Source organism: Euleptes europaea, chromosome 6 (assembly GCF_029931775.1).
Source record: "Euleptes europaea isolate rEulEur1 chromosome 6, rEulEur1.hap1, whole genome shotgun sequence".
In the NCBI taxonomy this organism is placed as follows: domain Eukaryota; kingdom Metazoa; phylum Chordata; class Lepidosauria; order Squamata; family Sphaerodactylidae; genus Euleptes; species Euleptes europaea.
Genome location: NC_079317.1, coordinates 9,672,741 through 9,697,986, shown reverse-complemented (window position 1 = coordinate 9,697,986; position 25,246 = coordinate 9,672,741). Strand labels below are relative to the sequence as shown.

The following is a 25,246-nucleotide window of genomic DNA, read 5'->3' as shown; positions in this document are numbered from 1 at the left end:
GGGAGAAGAGCTTCTCCCTGTCCACTCTCTCCAAACCATGCATCATTTTGTAGACCTCTCTCATGTCTCCCCTTAACCGCCTTCTTTCCAGGCTAAACAGTCCTAGGCGTTTTAACCGCTCCTCATAGAGCAGTTGCTCTAGCTCCCTGATCATTTTGGCGACCTTGAACCTGGCACTCTTTTGGCATGGCCTATCTCACAGGACTGCTGTGAGGATAAAATGAGGTTGGGGGAATTGAGCTGCCCAGAAGAAGAGCAGGAAGAAAGGAATGAGAGGTCTAGTTTGTGGTTTCCTGTGGGGAATTCACACATTCTCCACATTACACGGGCCAGTCTTCCCAGTTACAAAGTCCCCATGTTTTTGGGGGGACGAATCAAGGACTTTGTATCAGACGTGAGAGCAGTTTTGTGCCTCCCAGATACACCCTGGCCTTTTCTGTTTGCAACTAGGGCACACAAGGAAGAAGAAGAAGAGTTGGTTTTTATATGCCGACTTTCTCTACCACTTAAGGAAGAAACAAACCGGCTTACAATCACCTTCCCTTCCCCTCAACAGACACCATGTGAGGGAGGTGAGGCTGAGAGAGTGTGACTAGCCCAAGGTCACCCAGCTGGCTTCATGTGTAGGAGTGGGGGAATAAATCCAGTTCACCAGATTAGCCTCCGCCGCTCATGTGGAGGAGTGGGAATCAAACCCGGTTCTCCAGATCAGAGTCCACCGCTCCAAACCACTATACCACACTGGCGAAGAAGATTCACCATCCCATGCTGTTTTCGTGTCCTTGAACTGTGCTGTGGAACCACAATTCCATTGTGATAATCATGTTACATGGTGTAATTTTCGCACCGGAGTCAATTGCAACACCATGGGGCAGTTTGGGGATTCAAAAATGGAAAGGGGGCGGGAGCCGAAGCCGCTTTCCCCCATGCGCCATACGGGCATCTGATCCAAAGTCCTCAAGTCGTTCCGCCCCCAAACCCGAGGACTTTAACCAGCAGAGGGGCCCATGGCCTGTCAATTCAGCCAATAACCTTTGTTTTTAAAAGCTCCCCACAGCACAGCAACAGCATGCGAAGCTGCCACTTTCCCAGTTATGTAGGCCACAGGTCACCCGCAGTGACTCACGTCGGCTGAGCAAAACACTGCCATTCGGTTTCATCACTGCCCCAGCCCGGGCGAGGGCAAAGCTTGGCATGAGTCGGATGTGGGGAGAAGGGCAGGACTGGCGAGAGTTAAATGCATGCATGGTCTGATTCATGCCGATGGCACCGTGGATAACTCTTGTGCTCCCCTGGTCTCCCCCTCTCCTTTTTACCCATTGCAAAACCAGGGTATGCAATCAAACAGTTAAAGATTACTTTTGTATGTCATGATGGTATCTGTGCTTGTCTCTTGACCGCTGGCCAGAATGGACTAGGCTGTCATTTAAGTCAGATAAACTTTAGAAATTGCAGTCGTGGGTAGTCTCAGTTTTCTCCTCTTCCTCCTCTGGTTGAGGGTTTTAGCCGCTGCTAAGCAAACAGCTTTGCGGGCCTCTTGTAAACAGTTATTACTGCCAGTACCCCTAGGGCAGTCATTTGTACTTCTGTGTTTTAAAAAAAAGTTGGATTTGCTCTCTTGCTTTCGAAAGCTTTTCGAGGGAGAGAACAGGCCGTGCTGGACTCTGCGACGTATGAACACGTAGCTGCAAAAGCCGCCCCCCCCTTCTTGGTTGTTCTTAGTGGAATGGAGACCTCTTTGCCCTGCCTAGAAAATTAATTGCAATCCTGTGTGGAGTTACGTCCTTCTAAGAATATTGAAATCGATGGGCTCATCTGCAAAGGATTGTGCTGAAAGTTACCCGTGGGCCGGATCCTAAGATTGTCATTCAGTCAGCATAATGGCAGTTCCACCGACAGAGCAACATTTGCGGAGGAAGGGAGAGAGGTTTTGCTGATTCTCCTCACCCAGGGTAGACCCCCCAGTTTGCCGATGCGTAAACAGAGATTCTCATCACAGGGTTTTCACAGTAAGGGTTGGTCGGAAGTGGTTTACCATTGCCTTATTCTGCGCAGTACTAACCAGGGTTAGAAGAAGAAGGAGCCGGTTTTCATATTCCAACTTTCTCTACCACTTAGGGCAGAATCAAACCGGCTTGCAATCACCTTCCCTTCCCTTCCCCACAACAGAAACCCTGTGAGGTAGGTGGGGCTGAGAGAGTGTGACTAGCCCAAGGTCACCCAGCTGGCTTCGTGTGTAGGAGTGGGGGAACCAATCCAGTGCACCAGACTAGCGTCTGCTGCTCATGTGGAGCAGTGGGGAACTGAACCTGTTTCTCCAGATCAGGGTCCACGGCTCCAAACCACCGCTCTTAACCCCCCAATTTGCCCCCACAACATTGGGTCCTGAGGAGCACAATTGGGAGAAGGGGGTCGTAGAAGGTTTCCCTGAAAAGAGGGAAGGCAGGAAAGGCCTGCTCCTCCTCTCGTGTAAATCCTGCTCACGCTGCTTAGAATCACAGCCTGTAACTCAGGGCCAAACCAGACGTAATGGAGTCCTCGTGGCCACCACAAGGATGCGGCCGCCATTTTAAAGTCATTTTAAAATGCCACGAGGGCCTAATCCAGATTAGGCCCACGGCGCAATCTTTTTGCTCCCCCTCACGCCTTGGGGCTGTTTCGGGATTTGATAAGGCGTGGGGGGGGGGGACGGGACAAATGAGGATTAGGCCCTCATGGCATTTTTTTAAACGACTTTAAAATGGCGGCCGTATCCTTGTGGGGACAAGAGTGCCTCAGCCGGCCATGCTGCAGGCCCGACGGGGCCTTCGAAGCTTTTTAAATGGACGAAAATGGCGGCAGGATCCTTGTGGCGGCCACAAGGAGACCGTCCTCTCTAGTTTGGCCCTCTGCTGTGTTACCAAGTTACCTTGTGCCAACATGGTCTCGGTAAAAGGTTATGTGGCATACACTGGCATCCTCGATGCTTAGGTAGGGGACGACCAATCTCTTAAACGTGGCGTTGTAAAATGGCGGTGTTTACTTATACGGTGTCATGAGTGCTATGTGGCATTTTATGGTTTGCACAAGCATATTTGATTAGTTTAAATATTTAGGCCTCTCTCTTCAAAGCGACACATACAACAAAACACAAAATACTATGTAAACTGAGATAAAGCAAACAGGCGCTTGAGACTTTGGGGTCAGGAAGCCATTTCCCCCCAGGCCAGATTGGCCAGGGATCCTGGAGGGTTCTTTCTTTCTTTATTGCCATCTTCTGGGCATGGAGTAGGGGGTCACTGGGGGTGTGGGGGGGGAGAGGTGGTTGTGAATTTCCTGCATTGTGCAGCGGGTTGGACTAGATGACCCTGGTGGTCCCTTCCAACTCTAGATTATTGGTTTCTGCTTCAAATTGTGAATTTATCATTATTGTAATGTACATACACAACACAAATAAATTGGAGGTACTTAATTAGTAATCAGTAGTCAAATAATAACTATTTCTGTACAATAAATACATGCACTTTTCATATATGTTTATGTTTTATATCATTTAGATTAAAACTACCAGCTTCAGGGGCTAAGTACTAGTTTGAGAGTCTGCCTTTCGCACACTACAAAACCCAAAAACTTAAGGCGCTTGAATAATTATTATATATATAGAAGAAAGTACTCGGAGGGTGCCGAGTTGTTTTCTGTTGCCCCAGAAGGTCGGACCAAAACCAACGGGTTGAAATTAAATCCAAAGAGTTTCTGTCTAGACATTAAGAAGGATTTTCTAACAGAGCGTTTCCTCGGTGGAACAGGCTTCCTCGGGAGGTGGTGAGCTCTCCTTCCCTGGAGGTTTTGAAGCAGAGGCTAGATGGCCATCTGTCAGCAATGCTGATTCTGTGACCATAGGCAGATCATGAGAGGGAGGGCACCTTGGCCATCTTCCGGGCATGAAGTAGGGGGTGTTGTGGGGGGAGGTAGTTGTGAAATTCCTGCATTGGGCAGGGGGTTGGACTAGATGACCCTGGTGATCCCTTCCAAGTCTATGATTCTTTGATTCTACTCCTGAAAGCACAAAGCCATCGTATCAAGTGGTTATTTGGCTATTTGTTTACCTGCTTTTCTCCCTCTCTCTGGGCAGAAAAGGAACTTCCCGGGAAAGTGGTCTGGATAACGGGAGCCTCCAGTGGGATCGGCGAGGAGATGGCCTACCAGCTAGCGAAGATCGGCTCGCTGCTTGTGATCTCGGCAAGACGGGAGAACGAACTGGAGAGGGTGAAAAAGAAGTGTCTGGGTGAGATTTTTTTTCTCAGGCTGCATGTCTTTATTTGAGAAAAATGTATATCTGGATCTCTTTTGCTTAATGGGTTACAATTGTAAAAAGCTTAAAGCTTAAAGGAGGGCAGGGAGCTGTTCCTGTTGGCAGCAGAGGATAGGACTCGCAACAGTGGGTTCAAATTGCGGGCAGAAAGGTACTGGCTGGCTATTAGGAAAAAGTTTTTACAGTAAGAGTTGTTCGACAGTGGAATCGGCTACCTAGGGGGGTGAGCCCGCTCCCCTCACTGGCAGTCTTTAAGCAGAGGCTGGACGATCACTTGTCAGGGATGCTCTAGGCTGATCCTGCATTGAGCCGGGGGTTGGACTAGATGGCCTGTGTGGCCCCTTCCAACTCTATGATTCTAAGTCTAAAATAGCTGTGCGAAACCTTTGCATGCCTTTATCGGCATGTTCTAGAAGTTCATCCTTATTCCAGCTAGGTGTTTGTTTTGCAAAGGTAAAATACAGAGGACGTTAATTAAATTTGGAAATGGTGTGTGGGGGGGGAGGCAGAATGTTGGCCCACCTGTCATACTACCCAATCCACTTGTGTGGGGTAGGATGCAGAATGCTGGGGAGGGGCTATGGCTCAGTGGTAGAGCATCTGCTCGGCACGCAGAAAGTCCCAGGTTCAATCCCCAGCATCTCCAGTTAAAGGGACTAGGCCAGTAGGTGATGTGAAAGACCTCTGCCTGAGACCCTGGAGAGCCACTGCCAGTCTGAGTAGACAATACTTACTTTGATGGACCCAGGGTCTGATTCAGTATAAGGCAGCTTCATGTGTGTGAGCCATGGCTCAGTGGTAGAGCATCTCCTTGGCATACAGAAGGTCTCAGGTTCGATCCCTGGCATCTCCACTTGAAAGTGATGGAAAAGACCTCCACCTGAGAACCTGGAAGGCTGCTGCCAGTCTACATAGGCAATACTGACCTTGATGTACCTTGATTCAGTATAAGGCAGCTGTGTATGACCTAGCCTCCCGGCTTTGTGGGACCAACTGTTATAAGGAGAAAGAGCTGCCCAGTTTCCCTTTCTTACCACAGGGCCAATTAGGACAAGATCGTCCTTTTGTGGTTCATTGAGGAGTATAGCGTTTAATCCAAGACTCCCTAGAACAAACCTCAACCCTCTAGGCACCGAATCCCACTGGTTCTCTTTGCTTAGTGTTGTCTGCAGCCAAAGTGAAGAACCAACTGGGAGTTTGCACAGCCATGTTAGAAACCTAGACTGATAAAGTTGGAAGGGACCACCAGGGTCATCTAGTCCAATCCCCTACACAGTGCAGGAAATTCACAACTACCTCCCCACACCCCAGTGACCCCTACTCCATGCCCAGAAGATTGCAACAAAACCCCTCCAGGATCCCTGGCTAATCTGCCTGGAGGAGAATTGCTTCCTGACCCCAAAGTGGCAATCGGCATTACCCTGGGCATGAAAGAAACAGCCACGAGACCCAAACACTGATTCAAACCTTCCTGCTCTCCCTCTCATAATCTGCCCAAGTTCACAGAATCAGCATTGCTGTCAGATGGCCATCTAGCCTCTGTTTCAAAACCTCCGAGGAAGGAGAGCCCACCACCTCCCGAGGAAGCCTGTTCCACTGAGGAACCGCTCTAACCGTCTGTTAATTAGCAACCAAACGGCTGCCAAATTTCCAGTCGTTTACTCCCTTTGTGAGCGGCACATCTGACGAAGTTGGAATTTGGCTTGCAAAAGTTTCTGCTGTGATAGGCAGCTTCCACCTGGGTCTTTTAGGCGAATTGCTTCCAGGTGCACGGTAACGGATGATCTCTAGGGGAAGGGTGACGGCCTTGGAAGCGCTGGCTTGTGCTCCAGGAGTCCAGTTCCATGTCATGTTTGCTCAGCAAACATGGGAAACCAGCGCTCGCTCCTGCTTGGCCCGTGGGAAGAACGATGAGGTTTAATTGTTAATTGGACGTTGTTGCCCAAAACTCTTTCATCATAGTCTTGACAAAAGGGACTCGTGGTAAGGTTGCCACCTCTGGGATGGGAACCCTTTCGTGTGCTTCCTTACGGCTGTTTTGCACAACGGAATAGGGAGGTTGCCTTGGGCTTCATGTGGAGGAGCGGGGAAACAAATCCAGTTCACCAGATTAGCATTGCTGCTCATGCCTTTCCTGCATTCCCTTACTGACCTTACTTCCTAGTTATGCTTTTAGTTATTGTTTTACACATTTATTTACTTACTTCATTTTGACCTCTCCTTTCTCCGCAATGGGGTCCCGCAACCGTTCATATCGTTCTCCTCTCTTTCATTCTTATCCTTACAACAACAACCCTCAGAGGTTGCTGAGAGCATGTGTGACTGGGCCCAAGGTACCCAGTAAGCTTCCATGCCAGAGAAGGAATTTGAACCTGGGCCTCCCAGATCCTAGCCCTGTACTGGCCATTGTTTATAATATAAACAGAACTGATAATGTTTTTTATCGATGCTTTCAGGGTCCTAATTGGTTGGAAAGGTGGAATAAAAATGTTTTCAGTGAACTTTTTTTACCTCGTAAACTGCCTTGAACAGTTTTCTAACTAATTTACTAACTAATGGGCAAAAAGGAGCATTTCTTCACAATGTTTTATGGTGTTTTTCTGCCACAAAATGTGTGAATGGCCACTGTGTAGATTATTTTTAAAATGGGACCAGGCAAGTCGGATGGTATCCTCCACCTGCCAGGACAAATAGGTGGAACCTCCATGTTCAAGCGCAGTATACCTCTGAATGCCACTTGGTGGGAAGCAACAGTGGAGGATGGGCTGTTGCCTTCTTCCTCTTCGTGGGCTTCTTAGAGTCACCTGGTTGGCCATTGTTGGAGTAGGGGTGTGTGTAGGTGTCTAACTGCGGACTTCCTCTGATTAAGTAGCATTTCTCATTTGAGAAAGAAGGGGCAGCGATTTGTCCGTTTCCCCTTCCCACTGCAGATCCCCACTTTGCCCATTGTGCTATCCCTGAGTATCAACTGGTCTGCCCAGGAACAAAATTTGAGGGGCTCAATAGCCAGAGTGAAGTCCGCAGGTGGTTGGAAACACACCAGAATGCTGGATGGGGTGAACTCGAATCAGATCTGGGAGGACCGTTCCTGGGGTCTTACGTTCAGAGATGAGTGCGGATAATAAATATGCGTGCTCCCCGTTGCTTTGAAAAATAATCCGTTTTCCCAATTTTTAATTTTGTTAAATTTAGAGATCAGTCGACTAAGTGACAAAGATATCCTTATTGTGCCGCTCGATCTGACCCAGAGGAGTACCCATGAACCTGCAACAAACACGGTCCTTAAGCATTTTGGAAAGGTGAGTCTTCCCTAACCGTCCTGTTTTTCAGTCCTACAACTCAGATAGGGCAGGGCTGTGCTGGGCATGCATTGGAGTGGGGCAGAAGATGGGTCTGATGCTAGCATTGCCTAATGGTACAATAATTTGTCTTTGTTTCCATGTGGAATAATGAGGCATGTTCTCAAAACAGACAGGGACTTTGGCTGAGGCTTAGAGTGGGCAGCAGGTCAGGCAGTGTGGCATCATGGCAGCTTGTCATCAGCCCTTTGCCTAAAGCCAGACACAGTAAAGTGATTCTTGCCTCCGAATAATGATGGCAGAGAGGAGAAAGTTATTACTATATGGTGGTGACGTTGAGCTGTGACATAAGCTAGCAGGACTTAAACTTCTGAGCATACACGTTGGAGAGCCAGCGTGGTGTAGTGGTTCAGACCGGTGGTTTGGAGCGGTGGACACTGATCTGGAGAACTGGGTTTGATTCCCCACTCTTCCATGTGAGTGGCGGTTGCTAATCTGGTGAATCGGGTTGGTTTCCCCACTCCTACACACGAAGCCAGCTGGGTGACCTTGGGCGAGTCACAGCTCTCTCAGCCCTACCTTCCTCACAGGGTGTCTGCTGTGGGGAGGGGAAAGAAAGGTGATTGTGAGCCGGTTTGATTCTTCCTTAAGGGGTATAGAAAGTCGGCATATAAAAACCAACTCTTCTTCTTCTTCATTGTAGAACCTGAGCAATGAGGATTTTGAAATTCAGCATTAGTGTCATCCTTTGCAGTTCAGCAGAGCCATGCCTTTCTAAGCCCATTGAATTCAGTGAATTTAGAAGAGTGTAATTCTGTTTAGGATTGCCCTGTTAGAGGTCCCCATTTTCAGTTTGCCCCACACTTAACCACCCCTTCATGGCCTGATTCCTGCAGAGAATTAACTCCTGAGTTATGCCTCTTTGCCTATTATAGATCAAATTCCTCTCGATGGCCCTTTTTGAAATTTGAGGCATGCGGGAAGTCAAGGCGGTTATTTCCCCCCAGGTGTAGAAATAGTTCGTTGCAACATTGAGCAATTTGCAGAAGATTCTTTCCTTTTTGTGGCTTTTCCCCCTAGTGCACAGCTCTCTCGCCCCGCCTTCCCCCCCCCCCCCCCGTCAGCAAAATGTAAGCCATGACCTTTATTCCAGTTATTTTCCTCCTCGCTGATACTTTTCATGTCCTAGTTGCCAAAACAATTGAAAGCATGGCTTTCGATGTTTCCAGTAAATAATAGCAGTTGCTACAAAGACGCACATGTCCAGCAGTGTGGCTGTTTACTGCAATTCCTACATTCCTGAATTTGGTTTTTTAATACAGTTCAGGTTATACACTTCTTCTCTTTGTTCTCCTTTTCTTCTCCGCACCACTGCTAATTCTGTACAAGCTACGGTCCAGTTCAGACACGACTCGAAACACTGGTGTATCTTAACTGCGGTTAGCTTGTAAATTTTTCTCCCTCTCCCAAAATACTTGAACTCGAGGGCATCCAATGAAGCTGATGGGCAGGAGATTCAGGACGGACAAAAGGAAATACTTCTTTATACAGCGAGTGATTAAAATGTGGACTTCGCTGCCAGAGGATGTAGTGATGGCCACAGGCATAGGCAGCTTCAAAAGCCAGATTCGTTGGAGGGAGAGGTCTATAAGAACATAAGAAAGGCCTTGCTGGATCAGACCAAGGCCCATCAAGTTCAGCAATCTGCTCACACACCTAAAAAAGGACATTGCAGAGCTAGAGAAGGCGCAGAAAAGAGCAACCAAAATGATCAGGGGACTAGAGCAACAGCCCTATGAGGAGCGGTTAAAACACTTAGGGCTGTTTAGTCTGGAAAGAAGGCGGTTAAGGGGAGACATGATAGAGGTCTATAAAATTATGCACGGTTTGGAAAGAGGCAAAAGCTTTTCTCTCTCTCTCATAATACTGGAAGGCTGGGTCATCTGTTGAAGCTGGAGGGTGAGAGATTCAGAACAGATAATAGGAAGTATTTCTTCACACAACGCATAGTTAAATTGTGGAACTCCCTACCCCAGGATGTGCTGATGGCTGCCAACTTGGAAGGCTTCAAGAGGGGAGTGGACATGTTCATGGAAGAGAGGGCTATCCATGGCTAATAGTCAAAATGGATACTAGTCACGATGCATCCCTGTTCTTTCCAGTATCAGAGGAGCATGCCGAATATATTAGGTGCTGTGGAACACAGGCAGGACAGTGCTGCTGCAGCTGTCGTGTTTGTGGGCTTCCTAGAGGCACCTGGTTGGCCACTGTGTGAACAGACTGCTGGACGTGATGGGCCTTGGTCTGATCCAGCATAGCTTTTCTTATGTCCTGTGTTACTGAAGTTAAGCTGTGGCAGTTGTTTGGTGGCCGGCTCCGCCTCCTGCGGCAGCCATTTTCCGAATTCCAAACATACCCACCGGCTCAAAAAAGTTGGGGAGCCCAGTCTTAATGTAAAGATGTGTTTCCCCCCCCCCCCATCTTTGGTTCTGTACCAAGCCATGTTGGCTCTAGTGCTATCAGTGGCAAACCCCCTGTACTTTGCCATTTGGCCTTGATTTAGCTGCTGACTCAGTCCTAAATGCAGCAGTAAAAGCTTAATCTGTTCCCCACCCCAGATCGACGTCCTGGTGAACAACGGCGGCCGATCCCAGCGTTCGCTCTTTGTGGACACCAGCATCGACGTCTACAACGCCATAATGGAGCTCAACTACCTGGGCACGATCTCCTTAACCAAGCATGTCCTGAATCACATGATTGAGAGGAAGCAAGGGAAGGTGGTCACCATAAGCAGCGTGATGGGGATCATGGGAGCTCCCCTGGCCACCGGCTACTGTGCCAGCAAACATGCCCTGCAGGTAAGTGGGGTTTTTCCTTGTTTTCTTCCCCAGTCCTCTGAGCCCAAGGTTTGCAGCAAAAAAACTTCCAAACAGAGGGAAGAGGTCATCCAAATTGGGGGGGGGGGAGGGAGAAACTAAAATAAAGACCTCTAAACAAAAAAGCAAGCAATAATGATATAAAAAAGTTACGTAAATGAAGAATCTTTCCAGAGGGGAGCCCTGTTGGTCTGCAGTAAAACGGTGAGATTCCAGACCAGTATCACCTTAGATACCAAAAAGCTTTTGAGAGTCAAAGCCAGCGTGGTGGTGTGGTTAAGAGTGGTGGTTTGGAGCGGTGGATGCTAATCTGGTGAACCAGGTTTGATTCTCCACTCCTCCAAATGCAGCCAGCTGGGTGACCTTGGGCTAGTCACAGGTCTCTTAGAGCTCTCTCAGCCTCACCTTCCTCACAGGGTGTCTGTTGTGGGGAGGGAAAGGGAAGGTGATTGCAAGCCGGTTTGATTCTTCCTTAAGTGGTTGAGAAAATCAGCATATAAAAACCGACAAGTAAGCCTGGACATTTTTCAGAAGTGCTAATGGGTGTGTCTCCTAGCTACCCAGAGACTTACTTTTGTTTGGCCTTAGAGACGAAACGGGAGTATGCAGACGATCTTTTTAACACCCTGCTTGTGGGTGGAGGGGAGACATGATAGCCATGTTTATATATTTGAAGGGATGTCATGTTGATGAGGGAACTAGCTTGTTCTCTGTTGCTCTAGAGACTAGGACCCAGAGTAATGGATTTAAACTAATAGAAAAGTGATTCCATCTAAACATTAGGAAGAACTTTCTGACGGTGAGGGCTGTTTGACGGTAGAATGTGCTGCCTCGGAGGGTGGTGGAGTCCCTGTCTTTGGAGGTCTTTAAGCAGAGGCTGGATGGCCATCTGTCGGGAGTGCTTTGATTGTGGGATCCTGCATGGCGGGGGAGGGTTGGGGTCACTGGGGATGTGGGGGGAGGTAGTTGTTAATTTCCTGCATTGTGCAGGGGGTTGGACTAGATGACCATGGTGGGCCCTTCCAACTCTGTGATTCTATGATTCCTAGGGTTTCTTCAACTCTCTCCGGCCTGAACTTACCGAATATCCCGAAATAAGCATCATCAACATTTGCCCGGGGCCTGTCCAGTCGCAGATAATCCAGAACGTGTTTACTGAAGAAGTTTCAAAGGTATGGTTGGTTGAAGTGCTTTTGAAAACGGCCTGCGTCTTACTGCTCCACTGTAAGAATAACAGCACCTTCCTCTGCCTTTTGCTTCGGGAGGGATGTGTTGCCATTAGCAGAGGTGAGCCGCCTCACTGGAAAGGGCCAATTGGCTGAAGATTCCCCAAAGAGCTTGTGGTGTTTGTTCCCATGATTCCTTTGGCCCTTTGAAGAGCCAGCATGGTGTGGTGGTTAAGAGTGGTGGACTATAATCTGGAGAACCGAGTTTGATTCCCTACTCCTCCACGTGAGCGGCAGAGGCTTATCTGGTGAACCGGGTTGGTTTCCCCACTCCTCCACATGAAGCCAGCTGGGTGACCTTGGGCTAGTCACAGTTCTTTCCAAACTCTCTCAGCCTCACCTACCTCAAAAGGTGTCTGTTGTGGGAGGGGAAGGGAAGGTGATTGTAAGCCTCTTTGAGACTCCTTAAAGGTAGAGAAAAACAAGGTATAAAAACCAACTCTCCTTCTTCTTCTTCTACTAACAACAATAACCAGCGTAGTGTAGTGATTAAGAGCAGTGGTTTGGAGCGGTGGACTCTGATCTGGAGAACCGAGTGATTCCCCACTCCTCCACATGAACGACGGAGGCTAATCTGGTGAACTGGATTTATTTCCCCACTCCTCCACATGAAGCCAGCTGGGTGACCTTGGGCTAGTCACACACTCTCAACCCCACCTACCTCACAGGGTGTCTATTGGGAGGGGAAGGGAAGGTGATTGTAAGCCGGTTTGATTCTGCCTTAAGTAATAGAGGAAGTCGGCATATAAAAACCGACTCTTCTTCTTCTTCTCCTTCCCCCTCCCCCAGCAGCGTGGTGGCTAACAACATTCCAATACATTAAAATCCAATGAAATACAACTAAATAAATGAAATACAATAAAAAGGAAAAAAGGGTGGATAAAGAAGGGGAAGAAAAGGAGGGGCAAGGGAGGCCAGCAAGATGGAAAACCATCGCTGTCCTCAGCTGTAGGCCTGGCGGAACATCTCCGTTTTACAGTTATCATCTGAGTGTTCTACTCTTGAGTTTGATGATTTTCGTCTAACACCCTGCGTTTGGCAGCTATGCCAAATGGGGGGCTCTCAGGCTAAGCCAGTTTCCTGTTTCTCATGCTTTCCCCTACCTGGGAAAATAAACAGGTTGCCATGGGCTCAGGACACACCCTCCCTCCCACACACACCATAATACTCCTGACTAGGGCTGCCAGGTAGGGCCTGGAGTTCTGGAATTGCAACTGATCTCCAAACTGCAGAAAGGAGTTCCCCTGGAGAAAATGGCAGCTTCATTCAGCGTGGTGTAGTGGTTAAGAGCGGTGGTTTGGAGCAGTGGACTCTGATCTGGAGAACCGGGTTCGATTCCCCACTCCTCCACATGAGCGGTGGAGGCTAATCCGGTGAACTGGATTTGTTTCCCTACTCCTACACACAAAGGCAGCTGGGTGACCCTTGGGCTAGTCACACTCTCTCAGCCCCACCTACCTCACAGGGTGTCTGTTGTGGGGAAGGGAAGGTGATTGTGAGCCGGTTTGAGTCTCCCTTAAGTGGTAGAGAAAGTCAGCATATAAAAACCAACTCTTCTTCTTCTTCATGGGGGCAGACTCTACAGCATCACATCCCTGCTGAGCTCTCTCCCCAAAGCCCACCCTCCCCACCTCCAAATCTGCAGGAATTTCCTTGGCTGGAGTTGGCAACTTTATTAATGGGGGCATTATTTGAAACAGTCACATGGAGATTTAAACCCCATGGGATGCATTAACGCAATGCATTAACCTCTGTGAATCACGAGCCTGTGTGACCTCAAACGGCCACCCTTGGAACAAAGATTCCATCCAGACTTTTGAGTGGAGGGAATCAGAATTTTGTTCATTCCAAGCTCAAAACGAAAACCGTTTCTTTCTCAAGAAACAAGTAGGAGGGTTCTTAAAAAAAAAAAACCTTAAAAATTGGTCCAGTTAGAAGCTGAAGCCAGTTGGGTAACATTACCCAGCAGATGGAGATCAATCTTGTTCCAGTTGAAGGATCTGTAGGCTGCAACAGCTACAGCATCTTTCTCCCATATCTTGAAAGCACCAATTTCTACCCCGTCCTCCTCTCTCTCTGTCTCTGTCTGTACCAAAAATTGAGCCCAAGTTCTGGTAAACTCAGAAACTTGCCCATTGTTTTGTGTTCTGCACTCCCTTGTAACTTCTTGGTTTACCCCTTTTCATACAAGCAACTTTCTCTACCACTTAAGGTAGAATCAAACCGGCTTACAATCGTCTTCCCTTCCCTTCCCCACAACAGACACCCTGTAAAGTAGGTGGGGCTGAGAGAGCTCTAAGAGAGCTGTGACTAGGCCAAGGTCACCCAGCTGGCTTCATGCGGAGGAGTGGGGAAACTAATCCAGTTCACCAAATTAGCGTCAGCCGCTCACGTGGAGCAGTGGGGAATTGACCCCGGTTCTTCAGATCAGAGTCCACCGCACCAAACCACCGTTCTTAACCACTACACTATGTTCTGTCATTCTTGCCAGCTTGGTGTAGTGGTTAGGAGCGGTCGACTCTGATCTGGAGAACCGGGTTTGTTTCCCCGCTCCCCATACACGAAGCCTTGCTAGATGACTTTGGGCTAGTCACAGTTCCCTCCGAACTCTTTCAGCCCCACCTACCTCACAAGGTGTCTGTTGTGGGAAGAGGAAGGGAAGGCTATTGTAAGCTGGTTTGATTCTCCTTAAAACAGAGAGAAAGTCGCCATTTAAAGGTGAATTCATTTGGTTGAGGCTGAGTAAAACAACTCTGATATACCATTAAATACCAATTCCGGGCAAAGGTCTTCAGCGGCTGCAACCGAGCACGCTCAGTAGCATTGGGCTACTGAATCTGACTGGTGGCTGTTCTGCAGGAGAAGACCAGACAATCTGGATGGACCATGGCTCAGTGGCAGAACATTTGCTTTGCATGCAGAAGGTCCCAGATTCAATCCCTGGCATCTCCAGTTAAAGGATCTGGCAGTAGGGAACGTGAAAGACCTCTGCCTGAGACCCTGGAGAACCGCTGCAGGTCTGAGTAGACAATACTGACTTTGATGGACCAAGGGTCTGATTCAGAATAAGGCAGCTTCATGTATTCATGGAAGCTGTGATCCAGGATGATAAGAACATATGAACATAAGAAAGGCCATGCTGGATCAGACCAAGGCCCATTAAGTCCAGCAGTCTGTTCCCATAGTGGCCAACCAGGTGTCTCTAGGAAGCCCCCAAACAAGGCGACTGCAGCAGCAGCATCCTTCCTGTGTTCTACAGCACCTGATATAATAGGCATGTTCTTGTGATGCTGGAGAGGATAGGTACGCATCATGACTTGCATCCATTTTGACTAGTAGCCATGGATAGCCCTCTCTTCCAAGAATATGTCCACTCACCTATTAAAGCCTTCCAAGTTGGCAGCTATCACCACATCCTGGGGCAGGGAGTTCCACAATTAAACTATGCGTTGTGCGAAGAAATACTTCCTTTTATCAGTTTTGAATCTCTCGCCCTCCAGCTTCAGCAGATGGCCCCGCATTCTAGCTTCCCTCTGTATTGCCACGGAGTATACACACGCAGCTACAGTTGGCCTGCACATTGCACACCAGTATCTCCTGGAGTTGACATTCTCACATGACGCGGAAGCCAAGCGGATTGGCAGCCTGTCCAGAATAACCATCAGAAATTCCTCTGCTACTTAGAAAAGTGTAGTTTATTTTACAGTGCAAAGATATATACAGATACCTCTTTCACTCACTCCGCTCATAGCATCCCGCATAGAACTTCAGTTTCACTCCAATATATATACACCTGGTGGACGCAGCCACCAATCACAGTAGATACCTAATCATCCTGACATTGCTACTGCATTGCATCAGCCACCTGGCTATAACTGGATCAGGCCAGCTTTCTCTAGCTCCCCAGGTACTTTCCAGGCTGATTACATCATCCTTAGATCCCTCTGATCTATCCTGCCCTGTCAGACGAATCTGACAGACTTGTAATCTTGACACTCCTTCTCAAGGATTTCAGATTAGTTTGATTAGCTTCATGAATCTATTGCAATCCACAATTTTCGTGAGTAGATCTGCCACATTACCAGCACTGGCACACTTTACAATATAGACCAAGCCTTTGTTCACAGCTTCAATTACATTGACATATCTTATTCTTATATGCTTACTTCTGCCTTTAAAGTTTTGCTCAGTCGCAAGTTGTAGCGCTGATTGACTGTCAGTATATATCCTTACTGGTAATTGTACAGACACATTGAGTTCTTTCATGAGATAGACAAACCATTCTACCTGGTTTATACATTCACTCACAGCACTATATTCTGCTTCACATGAACTCATGGCTACAAATGACTGTTTTACAGATTTCCAATGTACGGGTGCTTCACCAAAATACAACATATACCCGGTTGTTGATTTTGCGCTTCCCTGATCTGCCCATGATGCATCCGCATTTGCAGTCAGTTCCCCATTACATGCATTCAAGCATAACTGTTTGTTCACAGATCCCTTCAGGTATCTGAGTACACGCTTAGCTGCTTTCCAGTCACTCTGCTTTGGCGACATATTTTTCCTGCTCAGACAATGCACCGCCTGATATATGTCTGGGCGAGTCCAACAAGCAAGATATAACAAACTTCCTATCAGGGACTGATACAGAGATTTGTCACACTCTTCTTGTTCTTGAGACTCTTCACACAAATAACCTGTGACCATTGGGGTTTCAGCTGCATTAGTATCAAGCATGCTAAACTTTTCCAGCAACTGTTTTGTTTTTTTCTGTTTGAGACAAGTAAAATACACCTTTACTGACTCTGTTTATTTTTACCCCTAGATAATTTCTTATCTCTCCCAAACATTTCAGTTTAAAACGTTCTCCAAGCTGTCTCTGAAATTGTTCCTGGTCACTCTCATTATTTGTTATTACACATGAATCATCCACGTCAATCAACACGTATGACTCCTTCTGACCTGTGCACCTTGAAAACAAACAAGGATCAGCAATACTTTGTTTGAAGCCTAATTTTTTAACAGCATCAATTAAGCATTTGTGCCACTCTCTGGCCGATTGATGTAAACCATATAAAGCTCTGTTCAGCTTTAGTACCTTGGCTTCTTCCTTTAATTCAAACCCTGGAATTTGAGTCATGTATACTTCTTCTACCAAAGGTGTGTTTAGCTAAGCTGTCTGAATGTCATAGTGGAAAACTTTCAGACCTTTCAACCCTGCAACTGCCAGGGCTGATTTAATGGTTTCACAACGAACCATGGGTGAAAACGTTTCATCAAAGTTAACAAATTTCCTTTGAGCAAACCCTACAAACTAGTCTGGCTTTTTTTTGTACAGTACCGTCAGCCAACTGCTTGAGTTTGTAAACCCACCTGCAACCTATCACAGGTTGTCCCTTTGGTAAATGCATTGGTGTAATTACATTGTGCTCCTTCAAAGCATTCATTTCCACACCCATGGCTTGCAGCCATAAATCTCTCTATCACCAAGAGAAAGCACCTGCTTGTAACTTTCAGGCTCAATTACAGACACGTGGTTGATTAAGTCACAATCTTCAAAGCCATACCTTTGTGGAGGTACTCCTTTATTACTTCTGTCTGACCACCGTGCCACTACACTCCCCTCCTTCTGGAATCTCAACCTTTACTGTTTCCCTGCTTGCAACAACTTCAGGAAAAACACTTTCATCTGCCTCTGGCTGTCCATTAGCCGGCAAAAAAACTTCTTCAGAAACCTTATCAATGCCATGTAATCTTGGCCAATTAAAAGATTCTCCGAAGTTCGCAGATTTGCTAAATACCTGGTTCTGCTCATTAGCAAAGCGATAAGATTTTGCTGCATTCTGATATCCCAGAAAAATCAGCGGTTTGGATTTCTTGCCACCTGCTCTGCGGTTCTTTAAAGGTATATTCACCCAAGCCTTTGTACCAAACACTCTTAAATGCTTTAAAGAGGGATTTCTATTGTACAATGCCTTGTAGGGAATATTGTTAATGCTGGAGGTCCAAAGTCTATTTATCAAATAACAAGCCACCTTGATGCCTTCCCCCCAGAACCTGGGTTTTAGATTAGCATCCTCTATCAAAGCTTGCAACATTGACTTTAGGTAACCAATCCTCCTCTCAGCCACACCATTCTCCTGAGAAACACAGGGATTAGCCAATCTGTGCTCAATTCCCTTGCTCTCTAACCACTGGGTAAATGCATTAGAGACAAACTCACCGCCTCTGTCAGATTGTATACTGGATACCTTGAGGTCTAGCTGCCTTTCCACCCTCTTAATCCAATACTTGATGGTTTGGCATGCCTCACTTTTCTGCTTCAGCAGATACACCCAGCTAAAACGAGAAAAATCATCCACAATGCATAAAGCGTACCGGTTCTTAGACACACTCTCAGGAAATGGACCACAGAGATCTAAATGCGCAATTTGCAGAGGTCTGGTTGCCACCCTTTGGCTTACCTTAGCCACTGGACTACGTCTGCTTTTAACAGATTTGCAGACAGTGCAATCTAGGAAAGAATTATACTCATTTAACTTAATGTCATCCTTCCCTAACACACTCAGGGTCTTCTTTAGGATGGAATAGGAGGCGGGCCTGAAGCGCCTATGTAGAAGGTGTATGCACTCATCATGTGGATTTTTGTTCAAAGACTCCACTACCATAGAAGTTTCTCCTGTCCTTCTATGCACCACATAGACATCCTTTTGCAAGTGCCCTTCTAACATTACAACCTCTCCCTGGCTTATCTGGCAGGTGTTTCCTTCAAACTGCACCTTAAAACCAGCCTTAGCCAGCACAGAAACACTTAGCAAATTATGCTGTAACTCAGGCACACAAAGTACATCCTGAAACATATAATTCAACTCTGGGGAAAACACCTCCCCCTCAGAGTGTACCTTTAAGTGTTTCCCATCTGCTAGACTTACATTAGACTTAACAGACTGCTTTTGGAAGCTTTGTTAACAAAACATTTACTTGCCCCACTGTCCAAAAGCCAAATGTCCTCTTTGCTTCCAGCTTCTGCCAGCACAACAGCAGTGTAAGTTCCATTCACTGACTGTCTCTTTGGTTGCTTTTTCCTGGCCAACTGAGGACAATTTCTTTTCAAATGTTGCGAGGACCCACAAAGAAAACACTTTCTGACGAACATCACGCATTCCTCCTCTTGCTTGTAGCTCCTACTCTTCCGGTCTCCCTCACGCGCTTGCGTCTGAGTCATCTGCGCAGAGTAGAACGCTGCCCCTCTTCCTGGGTTGACTCCCTGCTGGGCTGATGACATTGGCGTTGACTGTGCATTGCCTCTCTGCCTGGGTTGATTTACACCGAACTGCACGGCACTTGACTCCCGCGACGACTCTGACGTACCTCTCGGATGAACCATGAACTCCTGGGCTGCAGTCATCTGCTTACGTCCTTCCTCCTGTCGTTCCTCGTCCTCCAGAATCTGTCCCGTCACGTATTCATAGGTTAGCTGCCCTGCTGCCAAACTCTCCAGCGAGGTTACTAAAACATCAAAGCTCGCATCCAGAGAACTCAAAAGCAAATACACCCGGTCTTCTGCAGCTGTATTCTTCCCTCTCAACTCCAGCTGTCTAAACAACTCTGCCAGAGTCTTCAAGTGGGCTGCGGCCGGCGTGTGCAGTGATTTATTGCATCTATAAAGTCGCCTCATTAATGCTAGCACCGTGCCTGCCGAGTCCCAGAGATACACTGTTCGTAGAGTCTCCCATGCAAGTTTTGCATGCTCTTTGCCTGCCACAAAGATAAGCTGGTCATCTCCCACCGACAAGGTGATATTGGCAAGGGCTTTTATGTCCTTGGCAATCTCGGCTGCTGTGGTAGGAAGTCTTTCCACAGTGTCCCATAAATCTTCCCTTTTCAGATATTGCTCGAGCCTCACAGACCAAACGTGGTAATTCTCAGAGGTGAGCTTATCCACCGGGATAATTGATTGTTGAGCCATTACTCACACACAGCCGTCACTTTTCCTCAGTAGCTTCTGAAAAATCCTGGACTCTGCTTATCTACCACCACACATAAACCTGCGCAGTGTAGCAGAAACACTCCTTTAACGTGGAGCTGGGCCCATAACCCTGACGCGGAAGCCAAGCGGATTGGCAGCCTGTCCAGAATAACCATCAGAAAGTCCTCTGCTACTTAGAAAAGTGTAGTTTATTTTACAGTGCAAAGATATATACAGATACCTCTTTCACACACTCCGCTCATAGCATCCCGCATAGAACTTCAGTTTCACTCCAATATATACACCTGATGGACGCAGCCACCAATCACAGTAGATACCTAATCATCCTGACATTGCTACTGCATTGCATCAGCCACCTGGCTATAACTGGATCAGGCCAGCTTTCCCTAGCTCCCCAGGTACTTTCCAGGCTGATTACATCATCCTTAGATCCCTCTGATCCACTGGTTCCCAACCAGGGGTCCGTGGACCCCCAGGGGTCCGTGAGAACTAAATTAAGGTCCGCAAAACAAAGTTATAAACCCATAATAAATTAATATTTTCAATTAAAAGTTCTCTATTATAAAAATATATATTCAAATATTATTCTAAGTTTAATGTTTAACTAACAGTTATGATTAAAGTTTCTTTTCAAGTTCTCAGAATTTTTATTTTGAACCTTGGGGTCCCTGCACCGAACAAAAAAGTCCTAGTGGTCCCTGGTCAAAAAAAGGTTGGGAACCACTGCTCTGATCTATCCTGCCCTGTCAAACGAATCTGACAGACTTGTAATCTTGACATCACAAGCTTCACAATGCAGGCGTTACGGCAGTTGTCCACACTAAAGGGGGTTTGGGAAACCCTCCTAAGAGAAACACGCTGTCCTGTTTGGAAGGAAGCTAGGCTAGCTTTCTTTTTGTGTGGATCTATTTTGACATCTGGGAGCTTTTGGCTATCGGGATCTTCCTGCCGCTGCGTCCAAACTCTGAGTCAGAGTGGGTTTTTGAAAATTCTGCAAACGTCACAAAGGCCATCTTTGTTTATACAGTCTCTCTGCCTCGTTGACTAATCTGCAGTCCACTAGCAGATTCTCCCCTTGCCAAGTCTAAATTGTGCCATCTGACTTCGGGTCAAATTTTTGTCAAGCGATTTTGTATCTCAGGTCTGCAAGACTGTTTCCTGTCTGAAAGATCGAGCAGAAAACTGGGCATTGAAACAACTTGTTGAAATAGCTCTGCACAGTCCAGATAGGGTTGCCAGGTCCCACTTCACCACCGTCGGGAGGTTTTTGGGGCGGAGTCTGAGGAGGGCGGGGTTTGGGGAGGGGAGGGACTTAAATGGCACAGAGTCCAATTGTTAAAGCGGCCATTTTCTCCATGGGAATTGATCTCTATTGGCTGGAGAGCAGTTATAATAGCAGGAAATCTCCAGCTAGTATCTGGAGGTTGGCAACCCTAGGTCCGGTGCTTTTCAACCTGTTTATCAGTGACCTGGAGTTGGGGGTGAACAGCGAGGTGGCCAAGTTTCAGATGACACCAAATTATTTAGGGTGGCTAAAACAAAATTGGACTGTGAAGAGCTCCAAAAGGATCTCTACAAACTGGAAGAATGGGCATTGGAAGGCTTTAAGGGAGTGGAGATGTTCATGAAGGAGAGGGGTATTCATGGCTACTAGTCAAAATGGATACTAGTCACGATGCATCCCTATTCTCTCCAGTCTCAGAGGAGCATGCCTGTTATATTAGGTGCTGTGGAACACAGGCAGGACAGTGCTGCTGCAGCCGTCTTGTTTGTGGGCTTCCTAGAGGCCCCTGGTTGGCCACTGTGTGAACAGGCTGCTGGACTTGATGGACCTTGGCCTGATCCAGCACGGTCTTTCATATATTCATTAGATGACTTTAGAGCTGTGAACTGAACCCACCTTGTTTCCTTCCTGGGAGGGGGATTTTTCTGGGTAATAGCATTGGGGGAAGGGGTTTATCCCCGTTGGCAGCCCTACCCAGAAGGTCCTGCTAGAAGGCACAGGACCTCACCGCCAAATGAAAAGGGGTTCGTTAATTTTTGAAATGTACAAAAAACTATGCTGCTCTTGCTGAAAGCGGGGAGCACAGGAATTGTTGGTCACTGTCCTTTTCTTTCTCTCTCCCATCTAGACAAATGTCAGCGTTGGAGACCAGTCCCATAAAATGACAACCGAACGCTGTGTCCAACTAACACTGGTCAGCACTGTCAACGACCTGAAAGAAGCATGGGTCAGCGACCAACCCTACCTGACAGTCTGTTACCTCTGGCAATATGCGCCCACCTGGGCCTGGTGGCTGCTGAACCGCATGGGAAAGAGGCGAATCCAGAATTTCAAGAGCGGGGTGGTATGTTCAGTTATTCACGCTACTATGGCACAATAAACCCGGAGCATTAGTCAGATAAAGCAATCAATAAACCATAAAAATTAGCTGCCAAACCTATTGCATTTAGGAGCTGTGGAACACAGGCAGGACAATGCTGCTGCTTCTTATGAGTGGACATGTTCATGGAGGAGAGGACTATCCATGGCTACTAGTCAAAATGGATACTAGTCATGATGCATACCTGTTCAGTACCAGAGGAGCATGCCCATTATATTAGGTGCTGTGGAACACAGGCAGGATGGTGCTGCTGCAGCCGTCTTATTTGTGGGCTTCCCAGAGGCATCTGGTTGGCCACGTTGTGAACAGACTGCTGGACTTGATGGGCCTCGGTCTGATCCGGCATGGCCTGTTCTAAGACCTTGGCCTCTGTACCCTATTGGCCCCCCAGAGTACTGGTTGGCTAGTGTGTGAGATGGGATGCTGATCTAGGTGGACCACTGGTCTGATCCAGCAGGGCCCTTCTGATGTTCTTATGAAGGCCTCAGCTTCTGTGCCCTGGGGTTGGCCCTCCAGAGGAACCACTGTGTGAGACGGGATGCTGGACTAGGTGGACCACTGGTCTGATCCAGCAGGGCTCTCCTTACGTTCTAGTTCGGAGTGTGTTTCCTCCTAAGCACAGACCAGCCAAGCTTCTAGCATAAGCTGCAAGATGTAGAATGCAGGTGTTGAATAAGGAGTGTTTTCTCATATGGTGCAGCGGAGGAGCCTAGCTCCCAACAAGCAGTGATTTAGTTGGCAAGAACATTCCCTGCCCATCTGTCAAAGAGCATTAGAGTACTCCTAACCTGTAGCAGATGAACGTGGCCGCTTGCCAAAAGGTCAGATACGTCTTGATGGTATGAGAAACAATCTCAGAATTTTATGTTTGTTGTTAATTACAGGATGCGGATGTTTCTTACTTCAAGAAGACTTCTTGAGGGGGCACTATCCTACCCGTTTGTACCAACATCAGACAGAGGAACGACAAACATCTTCCTCTGCCTCAATTCTCTCTTGCTCTCTTTTTTAAAAATATGTAGCTTTACTTCTGGCCACTGTATAATCTGACACATATCACGCCTGTTTAAATACATTCCTTTTAATAAATTTCTATATAGAATGCTGTTTGACACGGTCATACGGATAGCCGTAAATGTTTTTTTAAAGTATTCTCTGCACCCCCCCCCCCACTAATGCTGTCCCTCCACAGAATGGATAGTCTTAATGTGGACCAGGGATCCCCAATTTTTGTGACCCTGCGGGCACCTCTAAAATTCTGACACAAGCTGACAGGTGCAACCCCCAAAACACAGCTGCAGCAGGTGGAGCCCACCACAAAACGCCGGGGAGTGAAGTTATGCATAACTCTTAAGAGTAGCACTTCGACATTTCAGACAGGAGGTCTTAAACAAGATGCCTTTTGAAATGAAAATATTGTTTCAAAACACTTAAACCGGTCGTGCAGTGTAGATCCTTGAGCTGTGGTTGCTGCCAAAGCAACTTTTCAGCGTGGTGTAGTGGCTAAGAACGGTGGTTTGGAGTGGTGGAATCTGATCTGGAGAACCGGGTTTGATTCCCCACTCCTCCACATGAGTGGCGGAGGCTAATCTGGTGAACTGGAGCTGTTTCCTGTTCCTCCACATTAAGCCAGCTGAGTGACCTTGGGCTAGTCACAACTCTCCTAGAGCTCTCTCAGCCCCACCTGCATCACTGGGTGTCTGTTGTGGGGCGGGGAAGGTGATTGTAAGCCAGTTTGATGCTCCCTTAAGTGGTTGAGGAAGTCGACATATCAAAACCAACTCTTCTTCCTCAAAGATCTGCACAGCCAGTGAGAAGCCATTCTAGGCAGCTTCTCTGGCCCTGCCCACTTTCTAAAACACCTGGTGGGTGCCAGAAAAGGTGTCACCAGGCGCCATGGCGCCCATGAGCACCACGATGAGGACCCCCAGCTGTAGACTATTCAAAACCTACACCCCTCGCAAGACATTTTCTCACACAGCAAGGCCTTAGGCTACACGTAAGCTTTTAATATTGTACCTTCTACCTCTGAAATATGATAATACTAGTAGCTCAGGCTGTGAGGAATGCCTTGACTATCTAGAGAAGGAAATCGTGCTCCAAAGATTTTTCAGGTGCTGAATTAGATTAGATGCCTCCAGAGTAACAGACGGGAAGTCCAAAGGCAATGAGCACAAACGCGTTGTTTTTTTTTTTAAATGAAGCATCTACAAGCAGGACTATTTTACACCTCACGAGAAATCCTAGTAAGATTTCAAGCATGAGCCCCGGTCTCTAGGAGTGCTCTTTTTGGAATGGTTCTTGCAGAAATACCGTTCTATGGGGGGGAAAGTGTTTAGAAGACTGTTCCTGATTACATGAAGGACAACCACCCTCGACTGTGGGATGAGGGCAAATGTTCCCACTGAACGGGACCTTTTACCAAAGAAGTAATACCATGTTTGCGGCACTCAAACTGCTCATTTGGTGATGTGAAGAGATGTACGATTCAGCGTTTTCAAGTATTCCTTTTATGCAAATAAACTGTACACTATAAATAAACGGAAACATCTTCAGACTTTTTGTATCAAAGTGAGAAAAATAACCTTACTCGCCTCAGAATTTCGGTATTAATCCTTATGGCTTTACAATCTATAATACACTGTACCTTGCCCTTTAATGCAAGTCACCTGCCGGGGATACTGACTTCAGACAAATGAAGTTCACACAAAGTACGTGGGCAGAACAATCCACAAAGCGGGGGGGGGGTGCGAAGGGGGTCAGGAGCCAGTGTGACCCCTACACCGGCACAACTGGCGCCGGCATAGGGCTGGTTTCGCCAGGGAGTGTCGCAGAAGCACCATGCTCAGGCGCTGGAGCAGCTGCGGCAGGAACGTATCTTCGCCGCAAGGGCTCGCGCCGGTGCCACAGGGGGCCTTCCTGGGGGCGGGGCTGACCTTAGTCAGATCCCTAAAAGCCCTCTCGCCCCAGGAATGCCCCCTGAACTTGCGCCTGCAAAAACCATGCCGTGGCCCTGTGAAACTCTATGGAGGAGTTTCACGGGGCTTCGGGGGGGGATTAATTTTCTTTCTGCTAGGGCACTGCCGCAAGCTGCTGAGGAGGTGGCGCAGCGGCACCATCCCCGGGCTTTCCCCAACTTCCTCCCCCACTCAGGATTGCGCTCTTCAAGCTTAC

At 47.5% G+C, this 25,246-nt stretch overlaps 1 protein-coding gene across 1 annotated transcript in view; it reads left to right on the top strand.

Moving 5' to 3' along the window:
• DHRS7 (dehydrogenase/reductase 7) overlaps nt 1-22,992 on the top strand; it is a 31,738-nt gene extending 8,746 nt beyond the window's left edge. The window contains exons 2-7 of the mRNA XM_056851196.1: nt 4,112-4,264; nt 7,484-7,590; nt 10,209-10,448; nt 11,516-11,638; nt 21,821-22,036; nt 22,957-22,992. Of these exons, the coding sequence (XP_056707174.1) occupies nt 4,112-4,264; nt 7,484-7,590; nt 10,209-10,448; nt 11,516-11,638; nt 21,821-22,036; nt 22,957-22,992 (875 nt within the window). The remainder of the gene's footprint in view (nt 1-4,111; nt 4,265-7,483; nt 7,591-10,208; nt 10,449-11,515; nt 11,639-21,820; nt 22,037-22,956) is intronic.
• The last annotated feature ends 2,254 nt before the right edge of the window (nt 22,993-25,246 follow it).